At 36.1% G+C, this 23906-nt stretch overlaps 1 protein-coding gene across 1 annotated transcript in view; it reads left to right on the top strand.

The window, feature by feature from the left end:
* Positions 1–4314: 4314 nt before the first annotated feature.
* The window catches only part of LOC306867316 (contactin-associated protein-like 5), a gene marked incomplete at its 3' end in the record, with an annotated part of 65043 nt that continues 45451 nt past the window's right edge, over positions 4315–23906 (top strand). Inside the window, exons 1-3 of the mRNA XM_079412917.1 lie at positions 4315–4527; positions 20335–20445; positions 22087–22280. Coding sequence (XP_079269043.1) covers positions 4443–4527; positions 20335–20445; positions 22087–22280 — 390 coding nt within the window. The 5' untranslated portion in view covers positions 4315–4442. The remainder of the gene's footprint in view (positions 4528–20334; positions 20446–22086; positions 22281–23906) is intronic.

The raw sequence follows: 23906 nt of genomic DNA, 5'->3' as shown, positions 1-23906 counted from the left end.
TTGTTCATGTGTCTGTTAAAATATCTGATTCATTTTAGTGAATCACTTTAGCGCAAATGCTCCATTCTCTGCTTCATTTGCTTTATTCTAGTGAACTGGTTCATCTTAAACATTTGAACAGACATGTGAACAAGAGGATTTTCGATTCATTTTAACAGATCACTTCGTCCCAAAAGCTTTATTATCTGCTTCAATTGCATTGTTCTAGTAAATGTAATTATCTGCTTTATTTGCTTTCTAGTGTATTTGCTTGTTTTAAACAATCCTCTTGTTCATGTCTGTTTAATTGTCTGATTCATTTTAGTGAATCACTCCATCCTAAATGTTTCATTCTCTGCTTCGTTTGATTTATTAGCAAATTGGTTCATTTTAATCATCTTGTTCAAATGTCTGATTCTTTTTAGTGAATCACTTAATCCTAAATGTTTAATTTTCGGCTTCAATTTAGTGAACTAGTTTGTCTTAAACAATCCTATTATTCCTATGTCTGTTCAAATGTTTGACTCATTTTAGGGAATCAATTTATCCTAAACACTTCATTCTCTGCCTCATTCTTCATTTGTCCTAAATTACCCCAAATTCCAAATTAAAATTAATTCAGTAAAAACTTATTCCAAGACCATTTTTTTATTCAAGTTAGTTACTTTATGTATGTTATGTTATGACAGTATTTTGTGCATTTTTTACATTAGATTAACTACTTGATCATGAGTAGCTCATATAGAGCAAGCTACATTTTCGAAATGGCTTTCCCAACACCATTCTCATCTCACCTTCATGCAACTGGATGACACCCATCCAGTCTATCATTACCCAGTTTATTAAAACCAAATGAAATCCAAACACTGCATTGCAGGTGGAAGGAGAGAACCTTGACCGCGGACAGAAGATGTGAGAAGTGAGCAGCCAGCAGGAAGGGAGAGCAGGGAGAGTAAATTAAAAGCTGCTAATCTGTAAGTCTAACAGCATGATCAGAGCACAGCATGCTGGGACTTTAAAAAACGATGAGGCAGGAAATGGATCTCCGGCGAGAAAAGACCAGGATGAATTCCCAATGAGGAGACTGAGAAGGAGAATTCCAGAAGGTGAGTTGTAAAATTGCACTTCGGAATTATGTCATGTGACATAGAAAACTGTCTTAAATCTAAATAACTTATAACTCTATGCATTATATCAAACGTTGTTTTCTATTTGACGTAAAATAGCTGTTAAACATTTATTTATTTATTTATAATATTAAGTTATTATACGTAATAAATTGTTTATTATCTGGATTTACACAATTATACATTTAAACCTTAGTTGGAGTTTTTTGGAAACCTAACTAGGGAGGAAAATGGGGAATTTATGACCAGTTATTAATAGCAAACAAACAAACCTCTTTTCCTTGTAAAATAAATGTACATTTATTGTATGAATTTATATATTTAAATATATTTAAAACTCTGAGTTAATCATTAACCTTTTTTTGCTTCAAATATATTCACAAAGCATGAAAAGTAAGTGTGCATTTGTGTGATAGACAGACAGACAGACAGACAGACAGAGACAGACAGACAGACAGACAGAGACAGACAGACAGACAGACAGACAGACAGACAGACAGACAGACAGAGACAGACAGACAGACAGACAGACAGAGACAGACAGACAGACAGACAGAGACAGAGACAGACACAGACACAGACAGACAGACAGACAGACAGACAGACAGACAGACAGACAGAGACAGACACAGACACAGACAGACAGACAGACAGACAGACAGAGACAGACACAAACACAGACAGACAGACAGACAGAGACAGACACAGACAGACAGACAGACAGACAGACACAGACAAACAAACAGACAGACACAGACAAACAAACAGACAGACAGACAGACACAGACAGACAGACACAAACAAACAAACAAACAGACAGACAGACACAGACAAACAAACAGACAGACAGAGACAGACACAGACAGACAGACAGACAGACAGACACAGACACAGACACAGACAGACAGACAGACAGACACAGACAGACAGACAGACAGACAGACAGACAGACAGACAGACAGACAGACAGACAGACAGACAGATAGATAGATAGATAGATAGATAGATAGATAGATAGATAGATAGATAGATAGATAGATAGATAGATAGATGATATAGCATTAATGCAGAGAAGTATTTATGTGTCTGAGTTTATGTAACATTAATTAATCATCAGTAGCATTATATATTCATGAATGTACTTATTTTTTTCTTTAAAACTTTCAAATAAATAAATTCACTTTATGTACAGTATATAAAAATTATCTGTGACAAAATTACTGCAATTTCATCGTGGCTACATTCACATTTTCTGTAGAACATGTTGGAACTTGAAGTGTGAACAAAAACATATTTATCTTCTCAAAGATGTAGTAGGAAGATGCAGATAAACACTGCACCCATGGCTAACCACTATATCAGTGTGCAGACTGTATCAAAGTAGGTCTTTGCTCTTTGAACAGAGGACGGTATCATTCTCGGTCCAAATGACCTCTGGGATTAATGGTCTAATCCATGTACTCTGGATTCCTATAATCCAGTCTCAAACACATGCCATTGTGCCCTATGACCTGCCGACAGATTATCACCGCATCTATAAAATGCATCAACACTAATGTATATATATATATATATTTAGAGTATGTATCTTGAGCTTTCTCAGTTATGTGAAGTTCATAAAACAGTCGCATTATGATGTCTGCAACTTGGTTTTTCTCCATAGTGTATCATGATGGATCACCGAGCACTCGTCTTTGTGTTTTAGATGATACAGAGAATAATTACCTCACTTATCCAACTTTAATTCTTCATTCTCAAAGGAAATGCATTACATTAGCATTCTGGAGAAAACGGATGGTATAGCGATGCTAATCTCTGAGAGTTTGCAGGCAACATTTTTCAGTTAGAAAGCCTTGGGTTTGTTAATACTTTTAAATTAGTAGATAAACCATTTTCACTTGATTTTTAGAGACTGGTTTTCAGCCAGCAGTCTGTTTGGTTACTGGAAACGTGTCCTTGAAAGGACAAGTAGTGATAGGAGAGAAAATGAAAACCTTCACTTAAGTCTCAGATTGGAAACAACCTCTAAACTGACAGAAAACATTGTCTTAAACCAAGATACCAAAGCCAAATATAAACAAAAATTTGAAGTGAAGTGACATACGGCCAAGTATGGTGACCCATACTCGGAATTCGTGCTCTGCATTTAACCCATCCATCGTGCACACACACACACACCGTGAACACACACCCAGAGCAGTGGGCAGCCATGCTGCGGCGCCCGGGGAGCAGTTGGGGGTTCGGTGCCTTGCTCAAGGGCACCTCAGTCGTGGTATTGAGGGTGGAGAGAGCGCTGGACATTCACTCCCCCCACCTACAATCCCTGCCGGCCCGAGACTCGAACCCGCAACCTTTGGATTACAAGTCCGACTCTCTAACCATTAGGCCACGACTTCCCACTTGTTCTATTATTCTCATTATAGACCAAAATATACAATATGCACTGTTCTATTTGAATTTGTATATTCACATAGAACACTTTTTGTGGTCAAAAATATGAAATGTTGGAATGGAAAAATACAAGACACAAACAGCATCCTATATGACGCACTGCTTGTTTTAAAGTCTCCTAATTAATTTTAGGAGAAACATCAGATCAGTAGGTTACTCAGCACTATTTGTACTTGATATTTGTACTTGAAACTTGATACAGTTTAATTATTAGATGTAGCAGACAGATACATCAGAAGAATATGAAGATCTGAGATAAAATCAGTGCCACCGTGTATCAATTTACACAGTACTAGATGTAAATTTTCAAATACTGTGTATCAGAAAAATGTTAGAGTATCAAGATTTTAGAAACACCCCGCTAAATATAAACGTTAAAGATGTATAAACCTGGAATGTGTTTCAACGCGTCTTGTGTTAAACTGGAGCGCGTCAGTGAGCGCTGTCCACATATGTGCTGCTGAAATCCTCTCTCTCTCTCTCTCTCAAAACTGAACTGCTTTCCACAGATCGTATCATTCGGCTCACAGCGCACAACGTCTCCACGCTGTGTCTGTTGGCTTTCGCGCATCACGCACCACGTCTCATTCTGACCTCAGTATCTTCTCGACTTCAAGCTGGACCTGTACACTTCGGAATATGAAGCAGATCTGAAAACATCCAGGCAAACCCCTCCAAAAACTTAGTGTGCGTAGGGTCTCGTGGGAAGTGCCTAACGTATGTCTTTGAGAGGAACTATGGGGGGAGTGTCTCATTCGATTCATCACCGGACAGTCTAGCCGAAGAGCCGCTGGAGCCGAACCCGAACTGGCTTTTGGAGCTATTTTACGCGGGCTGGGAATATAGTGCAACTTGGATAAGCGTTGTTGTGCGTTTGGAGAGGTGATGAAGGTGGTGCTGATGGACGCGCTGAGTTTCCAAGCGTTCGCGCTCCTGTGCGCGCTACGCACCACACTGGCAGCAAACAACTGTGAGTACATACAGCATCTTAAAAAAAATAAAACTAATTTTAAAATGTAAAATTAAATAAAATATAAGTCTAGTTTACATTTTAAATATTAGGTTATATAAAATACATCTAGGTTACAATAATGTATTATTATATTTTAAATTTTATATTAATGTTGTATTTATATTTTCACATTATTTAACTTTTCAAATGTTAAGTATTATAAAATGTCAACTATATATGTTTAAAAAATATATGAATAGATATGAATACCTGCTAAATATTGTGTGTAGGCTACATATATCTGTTATTTTCAGGATCTGATCCATGAAGTTGCAATATTACTATTTGTAGCATTCGCTGCAATTATACCTTAGAGCGTAGTAGTAGACATATTGATTGTAATAGTGAGTTTTTGTGAGCAGATTTTCCTTTTTCTTTTTTCAGTATTAGGCTATACTTAAGTTTCAAGCTGCAGGCGCAAAACTCCGTCGGTTGTGATTTGGTCTGAATCATGTTAGTACACACACACACACACACACACACATTATTTTTAATGCTTTTGTACATTATGAATTTGTTATCCATGCATCTCTGTAGACAATGCGTTTTTTAAATGCATATTTAAGATGCTGCCATGGAATTGATGAGTGGAAAAACAGCAAGTCAAGGCTTTGTTTTTTACTTCCTAAAGTCCAGGAAGCAAATGCATGACACGTGATTCCGATAATTAAAGACTTAGGAGCTATAAATAAGTTATTCAATAGATACATTTCTGTATTGATCAGTACAATTTAAAGAGAGACTTCTGTAGTCCACGTAAGAGAGATTTCTGCCCGCTAGGCGGCGCTATTTCCTCGTATAGTTCAAATTGTAATGCCATTGACATCTAAATGAATCAGCGCCGTATTCAAGGGCCTTACACATACTATCAGTGGCACTTATAAAGATTTATGTAATTCGTAGGAGGACACTACTTAAAAGAAAACTTTAGCAGTAGAACTAAATGGCTTGAGGATAATCGTAATTGCAATTTAAAAGCCTATAATTTCAGAAACTTTCCCATTTGTAGTACATCACAGGTTATTAAAGATCCACGTTCTCTTTTTGGTTGATTCATACTTCGTGGATCGATTTTAAATTGCTTGATTTTAGAAAATCTGGCAACCAACCGTCCAAAGAAATAAAAATAGAGCAAGCAGGCAGGCAACACTTGGCAAAACTTATTTCCACACTTGTAAATGAGTCATATATCTGTTGAATTGAGATTTACATTACTCTCTGAGGAAGATTAGTTGCCTCAGACTCTGGTTAGGCACTCAGTGTTGTCCAACATGAATATGCAAATCCCTTATGGTTTATTTGCATATGAGTCTAAACATAACATCCATAAAAAAAAAAGACTTGGCAGGTTGGAATCCAGGCCATGTTTGTGGAGAGCAACTGGTGTCTTGACAGTTAATTTAATGTTAGAAATTCACCATTATCCATTATGATATTATTTTAAAATTATAATTTTTTTATTACAAAATATAGATATTTAATCTAATAAAATGTTTTATAGCTAGATAGACAAATAGATGGATAGATAGCACTTAATTTAACTTGTATTTCTTAGTTGCATAATTTATATAAAAAGATAAATAATCATTTATTATTATTTTTTATAAAATTATATAGACAGACAGACAGACAGACAGACAGACAGACAGACAGACAGACAGACAGACAGACAGATAGATAGATAGATAGATAGATAGATAGATAGATAGATAGATAGATAGATAGATAGATAGATAGATGGGAAATCATTTAGGTTGATGAAATGCTTTATAGATAGACAGGTAGATCGAAGATAAATGGATATATATATATTTTTTATTTAAATTAAAGTGTAACTTCTTTTTAGTTTCATAATTTAAATAAGTAATAATTTGTTTGATTTGATAAACATGATTTACAGACTGTAGATTGTAAAGTGAGAGAGAATTTTTTTTTAATTATTCAGTTTGCAAAAACAAATTATATATAATGTGAGAGCGATATTTTTTTGTTTGTTTTTATTTGAGTTGATTACATGCCAATTATACGTGTGTGGTTATACACCTATTGTATGTAATGTGTGTTTCAACTCCACAAGCTTGTGCAAAATCATTGAATCTGAGTGTTTAGTATGATTTGAGATTTGCATTTCACAATACAAAGCTTGAATTGGCCAATCAAATGGCTATTTATTTTGTAATACCGGCTTTGATTGGCCCGTCACGTTCTGTCTGATCCGTTGCAGCTATAACCTCAAAAGCACCTCAGCCTTGACTGGAAATGGCTTCATGTTTGCAGCATTATTAGTAGCGCCTTTCTGGCCAAATAAATATTAGTGTTAGAAAATAATTATAGATTAGAGATATAACAGAAGGCTGCAGGACGTTGCAGGCATGAAACCATCTGTGGTTAAGCGCGAGCAGTTTGCTGATATTAATAACAGCACTAACCGCGCCGTTCTTATAACCCATTAGGTTGCACAAATTATAATTAACAAACTCTTCATACAAACAGATTGCAGATAGATAGAAGTGAGTCTCGTAATGAAATGTGGAACTGGAGCGAGGCCTAGAAACCGGCGCTGAAAATAACAACGCCTCCATATACTTTATTTAGTGTTGTTTGTGAATGATTTGGAGATGTGTATTCTTGTGAGGTGAAAACTTTGCAGTCTATTTAGTATAATGAGGAGAAAGTGTCTTTGAGAGAGTCTGTAGTTGGTGGCCTAGATTTCCCCTCTGCTTTGATCGAACATGCCTTACAGCATTCAGCTGAAAAAGTCAATTACTGTTTTTAATTACCTGATCTGGAAGGTGCAGACTCCGAAAAATTAGTGGGGACCTTATTCTGCTCTTAAATCGTGAACATAAAGAGGTTGTAGAGCCGTGGTTGGTGCTTCCAGACCCAAATGGTATGTTTGCCAACAAGTGGTAGCTGAAATCAAATATTGACATTTTGGACGAAATAACATTGTGCATAAACCATTTTCATTCTTGTTTAACCCTTCAAATGCAAATCTCCCAAAAAAAAAAAAAAAAAAAACAATTTGCGCAAAAATCATATCAAGTTTTTAATTTGCAACATTTCACAGTGCTCAGCCAAAAATGTAAATTACTCCTTGTATTGCCCTCCATTACATGATCTGGAAGGTCTAGACTTAAAAAAATAAATACAAAATAATCATCTGTGACCTTATTCTGCTCTTAAATCATTAAAACAAGTGGCGACTGAAATCAAATACTCATGCTTTGACTAAATATGGTTTATCCACAACTTTTTTTAAATCTTATTTTAACCCTGCAAACTCTTGATGAATTTGTGCAAAAATTATATTGAGTTATTGATTCACAATACCTGAAAGCATTCAGCCAAAATTGATCTTTTTAATTGCCTTATCTGTAAGGTTCAGACTCTGAAAAAAACTGCTTGGACCTTATTCAAGGACCTTAAAAACTGCTTGGACCTTATTCAAGGACCTTAAAAACTGCTTGGACCTTATTAAGGACCTTGTATGATCTAGGTCCTTATTGGACCTAGATCATACAAAATTCAAAGGTCATGGAGCCATTGTTGGTGCTTCAGGACACAAATGCTACACTTGTCAAGAAGTGGTCACAAAAAAATCAAATATTTGTTTTGGATGAAAAAAATGTTGCGTATAAACTATTTTTTACGTTTGTTTAACCCTTTGAACCCAATCAGTCCTGTAGGAATTTGCGCAAAAATCATATTGAGTCTTTGATTTGACAGCACTCAGCCAAAACAGTTCATTTCTCTGAACCAAATGTTACGTTCACCAACAAGTGGTGACTAAAATCAAATAATGACGTTTTGGATGGAAAAACGTTGTGCATACACTATTTTTACTCTTGTTTAACCCTTCGAACCCATTCAGTTCTTGATGAATTTACTCAAAAATCATATTGAGTTTTGATTTGCAATATTTGACGTCAGTAACAATACAAGGTAAACGTTTACTCATTTTTAAACGAAAATAAGGTTGTGTTAATAATGGATGATTGTTGTTTTATTCTTTACAATGCAACACATTTTTTGGTTATCAACCCTCCAGTTGAGAAATGTTTTGATGGAAAAATTCAGTTATGCTGTCCATTCTGTTTAGATAGTTCAAAGTATGAGAGTGAACAAAAACTAGCTGGTTCACGGACAGTTAGGGCGTCTCGTCTGGCCTTGTAACTCTCAAACGTCTCTCTCTCCTTGTCTAGGAAAGAAAAGCGCAGTGCTTGCACTGTGCAGTAGATCATTGTCTGACTCAATAATTGCCTCTATCTTGTCAGCACATGTGTCAGCTGTAATTTCGGCCCCAAACAAGAGGCGGATCCATAGTCGCTGTAAAAGCCTAACCTCAGAAGTTAAAAACAGACAACCCCCTTCACCCACCTACAAACTCCCGTCCTGCTCGTAAATGGCCTTTAGTCCACGGACCTCTGTCTGATTTTCACTGCCGATGAGTGTTTATCACGACAGCGCAATTTTAAGATGTTTTATAAATGCCAGAAAATCTATTCTGAAAGATGCGTGGGTTGAAAAAAAAACAAAAAAAAAACAGATGAAGGCAAAGATTCTTAGTCTTTCTGAGAGATCCGAGGAACACATTGGTTTTTAATTAACAGCAAATTCCATAGGAAATCCTGAACCAGTAATCAAAAGATAAGTAATCAAGTCTGAATTCCTCTTCAGGGGCCCCTGTGGGTTTGTTGCTAGTACTAGTGAAATAACAAGATGTATGCTATATAAACAAGTTCTGTTTATATTCTGTTGGTAAGAACGTCATATTGACAAACAGCTGATTAAAATGTAAGCTGCTGTAATTAAAGTTGAAAAAATGGTTTACGTATTAAACAGACTGACGGGCTGAAAAAATTTCATTTGAAAATATTTTAACTTAGAAATTGCTAGTAAGTTACGCAAATGATTGTAATGAAGTAATTACAAGTAACGCATTAAATTAAACCTGGAATTTTAAAGTAGAAAGACATGTTTGTTTGTGGAGTAACATCCTTCCCAGAAACCATTCAAAAGCACAAATTTTGCCCGAAAAATGTTTTCATTTCAGTTTCGTACTCTGAAATGGCAATCTGATTGGTTAGCATGGCATGACTTCCTGAAGTGCATAAAATGTTGATCACATTGAGCTTCATTTGCTAATCATCCAATCGTGAATGTTGTTTTGCAGGAGTTGAGATTTATTACAGTTTGCACTTAAATTGACTTAAAATTTAGAGTACTTTAAAGTAGCAAATGAATCCAATGTCAATGTTGTTTTGCAGAATTTGGGATTTATCAAAGGTTTTGTATTTAAATTGAGTAAATATTTAGCAATAATATAGCAAACAAATATTTTAAAAAGTGTAGAAAAAAATTAATCTAGTGTTTTTATTTTTTTTGCATGAGAACGTTTTCTGTGCAAATAAATAGTTAATATAACAATTATCAGTTAATGCATTTTTAGTTAATGAAGTTCCTGTTTTTCTTTCTCTTTTTAATTGTTGTTGTTTTTTTTACGTTTGTAAAGACTATTGCGCAAAAAGTTGAACAATTTATTTTCTATGCTAATCTATTAATGTGGTACAGTCTTCACTTTTATTCAAAGAATAACTTCAAAGAATAGTATTTTCTTGTAAAACATGATCCATTAATCTTTATTTTTTATTTCTACTTAATTTTCGTGTGTTAAATTCAACGTCTTACTTGCCATTTCTTTGTAATTATTTGTGAAATTTACTAGCAATTTCTGAGTTGCTAGTAAAAAAAGTAAATCCCACACCACTTTTTTTCAGTGTACTTTGGAAAATCTATTTCAAATAATCTTGCATAAAAACAAAATGAACTGTGATCAGTCACTTTTCATGTCAAGTGAGCGGCTCTTAAACATAATAAGCTGCAGGGAGGACTAAACTTTATGCCACTAGTGAAAAGTTCTCCTTGTTGCCTCTCGGAATATACATGAACTCAAAAACCTTTTGAATGAGTAGACAGACATACAGTATACAAACTTCGAAAAGTCACATGCAAAGAAAATCTCCCAAGTATATCAAAGATATTTAACATATTCTCACGAAACGCACACCACAAGCAGGACCCTCCAGCCGTCACTCCACAGCGAACAGTATGAAGATGATTGACGGATGTGATCCATCAAAGTAAAAGCCAGTGATGATAAACGTGAACCCAGCTGAAGTTCACTCCCGACAGTCACTTGAAAACAGACTCCTTTAATGTATCTTCCCTTAATGAGATGCTGTTCAGTCTTTGTTAGTGGGCGTTGAGTCTGGCAAACATATGCTCCGCAACTTCGTAAATATCATCCAAAGCACAAGAAACTCTTAACAAGCCGCTAATGGCATTTCACAAATATCCCAGAAAGTTCTGCCGGCATCCTACACTCATCGTGAAACAGTGCCGGAGATGTTCCCCGCTCTCTGATCAGTGGAAAGAAAGGTTGCGTAAACACATTTCCATAGCTTTGATGGTGTCCCGGTTGTGTTGTGCTGTGTATTTATGTCAATGACCATTCGGAGGCCTCGATAAGTTTGTTTTTCCAAGACTGCTGTGTTAACCAAAGGGGAAAAACAGCAACAGTGTAAAACACTGAGCTATATCTGGCCACATATGTACTAAGCAGCTTCAGCTGTTACATTATTAATGCCTAAACCTTGTCATACTTCCAGATTCTTGTGTACACTAGTCCATAAAATTCCTCTAATGTCAAGGGCATTAAAGTTGAGTTGCTTCAAAATATCCTAGTTTTAAAATAAAAATAAATAAATTATATTTATCTGTACACACATATACATATATATATATGTATGTACAATATATATGTACAGATAAATATATTAGGGCTGCAAATATACATAATCGTGATTAATCACATTCAAAATAAAAGTTTGTACTGTGTATATTTATTATGTATATATAAATACACATGAATACACTAATGAAAAATATGTTATATTTGTATATAAAATATTTAACATTAAGCTTAATCTTTTATTTATAAAAGCGATTTTTGTTGTATACATACATATATACATTGCATTTAGTCATTTAGCAGACAAAGTCATTCCCAGATTCATTCTATTTAGTCGAAGTCGTGGCCTAATGGTTAGAGAGTCGGACTCGTAATCCAAAGGTTGCGGGTTCGAGTCTCCGGCCGGCAGGGATTGTAGGTGGGGGGAGTGAATGTCCAGCGCTCTCTCCACCCTCAATACCACGACTGAGGTGCCCTTGAGCAAGGCACCGAACCCCCAACTGCTCCCCGGGCGCCGCAGCATAAATGGCTGCCCACTGCTCCGGGTGTGTGTTCACGGTGTGTGTGTGTTCACTGCTGTGTGTGTGCACGTTGGATGGGTTAAATGCAGAGCACGAATTCCGAGTATGGGTCACCATACTTGGCAGTATGTCACTTCACTGTATGTCACTTCACACCTTTTATCCAAAGCGACTTACAAATGAGGACAATGGAAGCAATCAAAATCAACAAAAGAGCAATGCACAAGTCTCAGCCTGTACGCAGTACACGTAGCAAGTGTTTTTTTTTATTTTAATTATATAATAAATAAAAAGAAACAGATATAATAGAACAGGAAAAAAAAAAAAAAAAATATATATATATATATATATATATATATATAGTGCTGTCAAATTATTAACTGCGATTAATCGCAACCAAAATAAGTTTTTTGTTGACATAATATATGTATGTTTACTGTGTTTATTTATCATTTATATATAAATACACACACACACACAAAGTATATATTCTGGAAACATTTACATATCAATACATTTATGTTTATATTACTATATTTAATGTTATATTTAAATATATTTAATATTTAAACATAACATTTTTCTTAAATATATACAAGCATTTGTTCGTTTTTACATATACTTAATAAATATACGCAGTACACACTCATATAGTATGTAAACAAAAACTTTTATTTTGGATTAATCATTTGACAGCACTGATATATATATATATATATGTGTGTATGTATGTGTATGTATGTGTGTGTTGTAGTAGTAGTAATAGTATTTATTTTTTATCACTCATAGAACACATTTTCTTGATTAAATATATGATATGATATGATCAAATACGATCAATACTTTTTGTTTTTTACTATAACTGATCTCAGGGTAAAATATTCAAATTCAGTGAGTCATATTCCAAAACTGTAAGATGTCTTGTTATTGCTATTTTAACTGAGTGTGGTATTTTTCAAGAACTTTAAATGAGTGTGGAAGCAATTTGGATCATTCCCACAGTGCAGATCATCTACCTATCCGACACACTGCAGGATTGTGTAATGGAGGACAGAGAGAGTAGATTATATCTGTGTTTTACAAGTTACTATCATGGAGCCGCTGCAGGGAACATGGTGCTGTTGCAGTTGTGACTCCAAATCATTGTAATTGAGCTTTATGTAAAGACGAATAGTTCAAATCAGTTTAAAACACAAGTTTAAGGTTGTTTTCGAGTGAAACACAAAAAGAGCTATTTAGTCGAATGTTCAGGCTGCTCTGCCACCAAAAATGAATGCAAAGCATAAATGTGCCCCAAATGACTCATTCGCACATTTTCTGAGGTTGTAGAATAGGTTTGTATGAGATAAAACACCAAATGTAAATTGTTATTCAAAGAAAGTGTTTATTTTTCTTCACTGAATGCCAGAAGTGTCAATCGATACAGGTACATGCTCTCAGCATGAACTGCATTCAAACATCTCTGAACTGACTCCAAATCAATCAAGATCTGATTGAGTTTCTCTGCATAAACTCTTAGAAACAGTGTATACGTGATGAATGAAGGAGTTCTTTGTGCTTTAGGGTTGTTTTACAATAAGAAAATAGGCGTAAACGGTGCAATTCTGTAATAATTTACTCTGAAACGGCAAATAGATTCGCACACAAGTTTGGAACAACGTCAGGGTACCTAAATAATGACAAAATTAGGTTTGTTTGGTTTAAAGGAACAAAAATGTCAATCAATGTGGCTGAATTAACTTTTATGCTTAAATCTCCCGATATTCCATTCATGTTCCATGATGTAATTGCCTCATCCTGGTATCGAATCCTCAGGTAAATAGGTGACCGTAAATTACCAGGCTCTTCTCGTTGTGTTCTACCTGCTGAGGAGAGCGTAGAGTGTCACAATGGAAGTGAAGAGTCTCTCTGTGTCACTGTCAGGTTTAAATAATAGCCTCTCTTTCATTTTCCTCTATTACATCAGCCCTCGCTGCCATGGGCAACCGCTAGTAAAATCAGGTCAGCGCTAAATGCCAAGCTTGAAGAGGGGGGCAGAAACATGGCCCGAGTCATTTTAATTACCCAAAATGCTGTGAGATAGGGTGCAGGGGTCTGATGTGCTACTGTAAATGGGACGTCTTTGAATTTGAAGCACTGTTGTGGAAAAAAAGAGGATGTTACCTGGTTTTCTGAATTGTTTTTATCATTTTATTTTATTATTATTATTATTATTTTGACAGAAAAACTGTAAACACATTTACGACCAAAAATTTGACATTTTACGGTATAAAACTGTAATTTACAAACTAGAAAATTTGAATGTAAACCAGTAAATTCAACAACGTACAATGCTATTAAAATCAGTTTTGTTCCTTTAACATACTGACAACCAGCATAATAATGCAGGTGGTAAAACAGAAAGCCACATGAAGAATCAAAGCTCATCACAAGTAGCAGAAGTATATATACTAATATATAGAAGGTGCACATAGTCATTCACGCAAACACAAAAACCCATCATGGTAACACACATGACACTTAAATAATGCAAAAAACATTCATTAAACAACAGAAGATGTAACATAAAGCCCAAATGTACATAACTGATAACTGACCGTTGTCCTGTGGCTGCCATCGCATCATCCAAGTGGATGCTGCACACTGGTGGTGGTTGAGGAGAGACCCCCCCCCCGCTCATAATTGTAAAGCGCTTTGGGTGTACAGCTATACACAATAAAGCGCTATATAAAATGCATCATTCATGATTATTTAAGCAAAATACTTTCAAATGTGGAGTGTCACACAGGGAATTCTGGGAATATCAGTTTACAGTTTTTGACTGTAAATTATACATTACTGTTTTACTGATTTGTTCTATTTACTTCGAAAACTGTTCGATTAACAGCATTTTACTGTAAAATTACATTAAATGTCTTTTACAGTTTTTCCCTGTGTATAGTACTGGAACTTACTGTTAACCTGTTAGTAGCGTTTTTACAAAATTTTACAGTTAAAATTACGCTTATTTTTTACAGTGTAGTTTTCACACATAATGATAAAACAATAATAAATAATAATTATAAATATTATATTATTTAATAAAAAATATGTAATATTGATAAAATTTATAATTTAGTATCTTTTGAATAAGTATATTTTAAATTTAAAAAATATTTATTTATTATTATTATTAATATTATTATTATTATAGAACTATTCTAATTCATTAAAACACTGCTAATAAGAAATAATACATAAATTATTATTAATATTATTATTTCTGCTATGATTATTATTATTTAGGGGGGAAAGGGAAGTGGTATGTAGCCAAGTATGGTGACCCATACTCTGAATGTGTGCTCTGCATTTAACCCATCCAAGTGTACACACAGTAGTGAACATACACCTGGAGCAGTGGGCAGCCAACGCTGCGGCGCCCGGGGAGCAGTTGGGGGTTCGGTGCCTTGCTCAAGGGTCTCACCTCAGTCGTGGTATTGAGGGTGGAGAGAGTGTTGGTTATTCACTCCCCCCACCTACAATCCCTGCCGGACCTGAGACTCGAACCCACAGGCTTTGGATTACTAGTCCGATTCACTATCCATTAGGCCACGACTGCCCCTATAAATACTAATCATAACACTAAATTATTTAGACATACTTTACAATAATACTTTTTATTATTATTATTATTATTATTAGCAATCCATATTACACAGGTTAAAATTGGTACAAAAGACGGCAGAATTCTCACTCTGTTTAATCTACACAGATGTTGGTCTTAGTTTTATCTTCACATGCTTCACACCCCTCTCATGAGGCCCAGGAATGATCCACAAATCTTAAACTACTTAAACGCGTTGAGAATTATAATTCATTATCACATAGCATGAAGAGTATAAGAGAGTATTAGAATGATCGTTTAGAGCCTATTTTTCAGTGGATAGAGGTTTTAAGTTGCTATATAGTGCTTTGGAGATTGAAAAAGTCTGGTAGGTAGGTTCTTCAGATCAGTATCTTTTTGTTTCCTGAAGTGTGTAATTTCTCCACTACAGTTATCAAATGTACTGGCTTTGAATTAACAGAAGTAATTTGATACCACCATAGAATTGTTTTACAGTTGATTTCTCTGTATACATAAACTTTTTCAATTGTTGTGGAAGCTTGTCGAATTGTGCCTTTTTCTCTTTTCTTTTTTTTTTTGGAGGGCATGCAGTTTCTTGGTTTTGCAATACAAAAGATTACAAACTTTAATTTGTTTGTTTGTTTATTTAATAGAAGTATATAGCCAATTGAAAAAGGTGCATATACATTGAATTTGTATTTACTGTATTGTTTAGTAATCTTTATTAGTTTAATTTATTGTATTTAATTTAATTTGAAAGTGTATAGCCAATTAACAAGGATATTTTTCAATATGAATATGGAGCTTGATTAAATAGATTATTTGTTATTTTTGTTTTGTAACTGTTATTAATTAGCATTTGGTCTTTAATTTAAGAGTATAAATAGGTTTTGTTGCCAAATATAAAATTCTGCCTGAAAATGGAACTGTTTATTATGTTTCATTTATTTAATAGTTTAGTAACCTTTAGTGTTTTTTGTGTCATTTAATTTGAACTCATTTGCTGTCTAACATTTCTGGATTTTTTTTCTAACTAGTGACCTCATTTTTTAAGTCAAATGGCACATTTTGTAAACAAAAATTGTCATAACATTACGCATTTCACTACTTTTAAATGTTGAAGACTTTGCCTTACAAACTAGTGTCTGAAAACAAGTTTTGGTATTCGCAAAAGAAAGCTTTAATCCACAGAGAATGCATTGTGTTCTATGTACAAAGAGATTTGGGACACTTCGGGACCGTGCAAACTCTCCAACAGGATTTAAATGAGTGTTTCACACTTTCTACAGGATGTAGGTGTCCTCTCACAGATGTCTAGGCATTCGGCATTTTCATCAAACCACCCCATCCCCCTTTATGCCTCCATTGGAAAAGTCTGTTGGAGGCACCGGACTCAATTCAATGTGGGAAAAGCTTCTTTAAAACTGCATTAGAAATCACATGTTCTGTCACAGTGCAGATGCACTGGGACATCCAGGGATTCCATTAAAGGTGCGGACTCTTAAAAGCGCAGCTGGGGTCAGGAAACATGGACTGTCGTGCTGGGTTTGCACCGGGCTGCTTTTACGTCTAATAAAGCGTAAGAACACGCACAGGAGGAGGAAAAAAACCTCGGCTAAGAAATGCTATTTCTTGGATTCTTGCATCCGCTAATAGCCTCATACGTGTTTTTCCAAACCACATTTGCCTAAAAGCTTTCAGTCTTAAACACTCCAAGGAGTAGTGAACAGTAGAGAATTCAGTTAGTAATGTCAAATGGATGTTTTATATGATTCTGAGAGCTTGCTTTTGTAAACGTTCCTGAATAACAACCAACTCTTTGTTACAATGCTAACATTTTACGCCACCCGACTGTCTAGTAAGCAAAACGGCGAATTAGACGACCTATCCTCAAGCTAATACCAGTGCTGCTGAGTTGTTTTTCTCCCATAAACATTAATTTCGCAGCATGCATATGTCAGTAGATCTGGCAGTGCTGACTAGGAGAATTTCCAAGGTAAACATAAAAAATTTAATCTCCCCACCCTTCCAAACCGTCTTCGTATTCATGCCGAGCATCTGTCTGATCCCGGTAGAAACAATTACGCATAGTGTGTTTATCAAATGGAGGAAAAACAATGTTTTTTAAAGTTCAACACACAGCCCTGTGTGTGTGTTTACATCATTTGGCTTTCGCTCTTGTCATGAATTGTTATTAAAAAAAGTGAGCACTGTTCTTGATTCGTTAAACAATTTTATTAATTACATGCATACATGAGTACACTTCATTTTCACTAATTAATAAGCTAAACTGAGATTAATATTAGCATGATTAACCAATTATGTATGCAGCAATCAGGTCATTGTATTTGATTAGAATAAATTATTATTCTGATGATTGGCAGAAGTTCAAACATTACAGAGACGAAGTAGGCAGTTTAAAAAATCTTTGTAGATTTTGATTCCTTGATTAACTGTTTGTAGACCAGTAGAAAAGGTTAAATCAATCTGTGTTAACTTCTCAGTTGTTTCTCCTAAACAGAAACTAAATTAAATGGAGAGCAAAAGACAGTTTTAAGTCTCTTTCCCCCTAGATTGTGCTCCCAAGAAAAAGATATCAACAATGTCTCAAACTATGCTCAGATTTGTCAAACCCAAGAATAGTTTAAGCAACCAAACGTCTGAGATCTCAATATGAACACAAGCATTTCTCATCTTGAAAGGTTGATGAAGGCTCCTGTGATCTCTTTTTGTCTTCTAGGAGAAACGTTGATGCATGACTGAAAACTCCTTTCTTTATGTCTTCTGAGCTAAGACAGAGCAAGGTCTGAGCAATATTCCCTCCTAGCCCCCCCTGGGTAACTTTATTTCTGAAGACTAAAAAAGTATGCGATACGAAACAACTCGTAATTTGGACTTTGAGTATTCTGCAAAAACTTATTTGGTGTTGGGACTATGACCTTGGATGTTGATCCCAATCTTTCCCATGTAGTGTCTTATGTAGTCATGGATGTATTGTAGAACAATTGTACGTATCCAACTTAGGATAGGTAAAGAACACGCAATGCTGAGTATGTTGCAGCAGCTTTTGTTGCCTGATGGAGCATTACTTTCATAGAACCTTCCTCCTCCTACGTACATGGCATGCACAATGCCCTTTGGAACTACTGGATCCACATCATACTCTGAAAAACTCTCCAGGTATCCATAAATTTCATTTATCAACTGCAGTGGTTTTTAACCTCCAAACCTAAAGACCTAAAGGTCAAAACATTCCAGTTGCCGAATAACATTTGTGGATAACCCACAGAGTTAGGGCACTTTTGAGTTTTCATAAGCGAATGCTGTGGATCGATTGGCTTTGAATGGCACTGTGCATTGCAAAGATGTAGAAGAAGCAAGGATCAGCAAAAGTGGCACTCAGTCATACAACCAAAAGTTACACCAGTAAATAGATTTGTAGTTTTGTAAGAGTGGTGAATAAGTTGTTTCAAAGGGGATAGCTTATTGCAGGTTGTAGAAGGAAAAACTTTTGGAAAATGACAATGTGGCATCCGACCAAAAGTTAAGAACATTTCAAACTTTGCTGCAACATTGACCAAAGCAGGATCCAGTAGTGTTTTCAGAAATCCTGCGTGATTTCAAATGAACACCCTGCTCTTTCCTCACCCTCAAAAGATTTGTACACATTCCTGTCCATCAAACGCTCCATCAGAGCTTTGCCCCATGTGCAAGGGCCCACAAACATCTCAAGAAATGAAGCTGCTGGTTTATGATCGTGCTGTATCGATTCCCATCTCTTGTACCATCAGAGCAGCAGGTGCTTGGTAGCCACTAGGTCATTTTCACTTCCCTTCCGCTCAAGGAAAAATCTAATCTGGTCTCTTTCCGCTGGTAGACGCAATGCTGCCGATCTCCTCCACACGACCGTCACTGCAAGCAGAAGCGGAAGCCCCTGTCAGTCATTCCCATCATTCATATTCATGAGTTTCAGAAACATCACTTGCTCAATTTGCTCACTTTACACGCTTGCAGAGGGAAAGATTGAGAGATAGTCAGAGAGAGACTCCTTGTTGAAAAATGCATCATGGGGCAGGTTTTTAAATGGCTTCGTCTGGAGGAAACCTGCTTCGGAGGTTGCTTGTTTATTAGGGATTTTTCCCAAACTAAATATACCTTTGAGCCAGCAGAGGATGTTTCATTTTGGCTCAGGTATCTCTGTCTGTCAAAGCCGTTGTTAGAGAAGAGATGGGGCAAGCTACCGGCTTCTATCCTTCCTATGACCTTGCCCGGATACTCACTATTTCATGTTTTTCCGTCTCTTTATCTCTGCCTTTCTCCCTCTCATCTCCCTGTCTCACCTTTTACCTGGTCTGGAATACATTTGCAATTCTGTGAGTGAAGCTATTTGATGTCAGGCTCATTCAGAAATCATTTGAAAGGTTAATTAGCTGAGAAATCGGTGCTGCTTTCTCAAACATTGAAATGAGAGCTGTTGTCAGATTTCTCACTCTCTCTCCTTTCTGCTCGCTCTTTCTCGTCATTATCTTGCTCTGCACGTTAACCTGAGGAGTGGATATTGGAAGTCCCCCTTTTTTTGCTGGATGAATGAAGTTTACCCCATGTGTACCACATACTTCTTTCTTCTGGTCCATTAACTGGTATCTTCAGCCAAGATTGAGGGTGTTAACAATTACCATTACTAGATTTGAAGCATTCACAAGCCACTTTATGCCTGTAGGTGTGAAGGGGAAATTGGGAAAATGCAAAGGAGAGGACTTGATCTGTTATCCATTGGGAGCTGATGAAAAGTGGGCATTCTATATCAGAATGAACCAAAATAAACCAGTCATTCACAAACCTTGAATGTCAACTCTGATTGGTTAATCTATTTCCTGCTGTTCTAGATCACTGCAATGGGCCACTGGTTTCTGCTCTTCCTCCCACATCATTCCAGAGCTCCTCATCTTCCTCCGAAAGTCAGTTGCCATATTTTGCCAAGCTCAACAGAAGAGATGGTGAGTAATCCCAGCATAAAATGTAAAAATATTGAAAAGTACCCAAGTAATTATATTAGATTTCTATAAAATTACTTTAATTGGCAGAATTGTACAGTGATACTAATACTGTAGTAATTTAGATATAAATTATGGCACTGAATTATTATTTTGTTTATGTACTATGGTATTTACATGGCTCCTTAAGGTATTTCTATTTGCATGTCCAAAAACACAGTAAGACCATAAAATACATCTTACAGCATTGGTACAGCTCATGCTTGAGTCCGTTCCAGTGCATTCAAAAATGAATTTCTGTCATTTGATATGGCAAAGCAGGGATAAATACCCAGTACGATGTGCGATAGAGTATTAGCCATCATTACTCAGCCTTTTAGAGTGGATTTGATTGAAATTTAGTTAACCTACAGGTTAAAAGCAGACCGAATAGTGAATTACTGCCTGAAAGTGACAGGGACACCCATGTGAAACCCACCTCATTGGCTCGGTATGGTTGTGTAAGTGGAGCAGCTCTTTGTGCTATGACTAGCGCTGGGTTTGCTGTCTATTTGCTCAGCCTTTTTATAGATACAGTGCCAGTGTAAGTTAGATTTACTGAGCTAAGTAGTGTGAACAGACTGGCTTAAAATAAACTAACTTGGCAGGCTTGTCTGAAGTTGAAGCTTGGCTGGCTGCTAAATGCTTCAAATACCTTTTCTGCCTTTAGTTAAAACTTTAGCTTTTCTTAATGAAGGAATGTTTCTTAATTAAATACAGTGTTGAGCAGAAGCTAGCCAAAAGTAGCAATGCTAGCAATTTAACATTTTCAGTAGCATGGCAGTATCCATTTTCAAAAGAGTTGTTTTATCATTAGCTTGCTAGCTTCTCTTATAAATAGCATTGTAGTTTGACAGCACAGTCTTTTGTTGCTTTTTAACATTGTGCTGTGCACAAGTGAGCTGGCATAAAGTTAAATCATCCAAGGTTTCTTTTTTTGTCAAGAAGTTTTGGGAATTTAAAAATTATAATAATACTAATAATAAAAATAATCATTTAATTAGAATATTGGGAATCACAACATCATTTCCTCATGCCCATATTCATGTTGTGGTCTGAAATCATTCTGAATGCATAAAGTCTACTGTAAACACATCTTTGTCAGTTGATAAGAGTTATCAATAGGTTTTAAACCATTTGTTTTAGTGAAATTTAAGAGTTCACTTCAAATTAAAGAATTGTAATATATTTACAATTCATCACTCCGTAGTGTTTGTAAAAGACATACTTTTTTGGGTAAATATTTAGTTAAAAGGGCGGACACAATTACAACTGATCAGTACATTTTCGTGGAAAAATCCAGACTTTTCTATCAGAATCTACGCATTCAGAAATTCCATACAATGTCGAAAGATTTCCCTTGCAGATTTCGCAACGTTCAATTAAGCAACACAAAGTTACTTGGTTTGAAAGTGACTTCTGTGTGAGCAGTGCTTCATTGTTACTTTTTTCCCTGCAACATTTTGACGAAATTTTGCTAATGTGACCACAACTTAAAATTAAAATTAGCTTGTAGCCTGGCAAACTCAACACAGGTTAAGTTGCTTCTTTTTGTTACTTGTATCTGAACTCAGTTACAATGCATCCCTTCTGTTCTTGTGTTAGGAGGTGGCGGCTGGGCTCCAGAACGAACAGACAGGCTACGATGGCTACAGGTGGATCTGCGAGAACGGGTCGAGGTCACAGCTGTGGCGACCCAGGGTCGTTTCGGGAGCCCTGATTGGGTTACAAGTTACATGTTGCTGTACAGTGACACAGGAAGAGCTTGGAAGCAGTTCAGACATGAGGACAACATAGGGGTGAGTTATCCAAGTAGTCTTATACATAATCCATCCTTTTATTATAATGCATTAGTACTTCAGCCAGTGCAATAAGTACTGTAAAAGCTTTCCGGATAATGTGGATCAGGGGGGCTTTTATGACTGGAATAAAATGCATGCACACCCATAATCATTAAGCGTCTGTGTCTTTAATGAAATCATAATAATTTACTAGGATAAATTAATGCATCCTCCCATGCACTCTCAGCACACACTTCCCATCGAAAACCAGCCACCCACGAAATGTTCAAATTTTAATTACCGACTTGAATTTCACTTAATCGCCTAAACTAAGATTAAATTCACCCTCTATTTTGAGTGATGTGGCTTCATATCTCTTCCCAAACTTATTTCATGGTCTCCTGACCTCACCGGTCACTGGCAGTGCAGCAGAAATCCTTGTCTACCCAACTTGAATTACATTTTCTTTTTTTGGGTAGTTTTATTTTGACAACTTTGGAATCGATCGGCACGGCCCTTGCACCACAAGAGACAACGGTTGCATTGTCTCCACACTTACAGGCAAACAAATGGGCTTCACCCCCCTCTTCTGAATCAATACAAGTCATTTCAAAGCTCCATCATTCCCCTGCGTTCTTATTTAGCCCAGCTCGAAGAGATCTGGGGTGAAACATTACTGAGATCTTACCTGCCATCTCCGTTGTTTCTCATTACGAAACTTGGATTCCTGCTAATGTAATCATCGGAGCTAAACAAACACTGAGAGCCGTAGGAGGAGGTGGAGGTGGTGTATACATTTTCTGCGATTAATTCATTTCATTACAACTTTATTTTTATTTAATTTTTTGTTCGTTGATGGTTTAATGTTTGGTTCTTTTATCTTCCACCCAGCGGGAGGAAAAAAAGGTGCTGATTAGTTTGAGAACGGAGTTTAATGGAAGTCTTTGAAGGTGTGAAGCATTTTAATGAGTAGAAGATTAAAAGACGTGGAACATTTTTAAAGAGCGGGTAGGTGCCTCCTGGTCTTGCCATTTTTCTGGTAGGCTCTACAGCTGGAGGTAGGACCCCCAGCTATTCTAAACCTGGAGGTTTAGATTAGCAGCGTCGCTTTGAGTGCAGCTTAAAGAAACTAACGCTGCCAGCAGCACCCCGCTAACTTTTTGTGTTAGTTTTTTAAATCTTAGGTAAATGCAGCTTGGCAAAAGTTCAGCTCTATGTATAGATAATCAACTCTGACTTTGTAAGAGTTTCTTTGAGGCAGACCTATATACTAATTGAGACTAAGTTGGCTAAAGTACCTGCAGAAAGCTAACATACTGTCCCAATAACTTCAATATCAGTTTTCCAACTTCTATAAGTGACCTTCATTAGCAAATATCAGGGCAGTCAAAGAATAAATAGAATGAGGAAGCACATGCTAACTAGCCAAACATTAACACAGGAATGCCAACAATGTACAAAGTCCACAATTCCACTTTAGACACTAAATAAATTTGAAAGTGTCTCAAAGTTTACGAAAACTTACCTCACAAGATGTTAATAGATGTGGGAGAGCAATTAACACATTGGCATTAAGGTCTGGACTAACTTGAACACCTCATGCGAAATTCCTCATCATACAAATTCCCTGTTGTAATGAATGTT

Source organism: Barbus barbus, assembly GCF_936440315.1.
Source record: "Barbus barbus genome assembly, chromosome: 49".
Classification (NCBI taxonomy): domain Eukaryota; kingdom Metazoa; phylum Chordata; class Actinopteri; order Cypriniformes; family Cyprinidae; genus Barbus; species Barbus barbus.
This window is presented reverse-complemented; position numbering and strand designations above follow the sequence as displayed.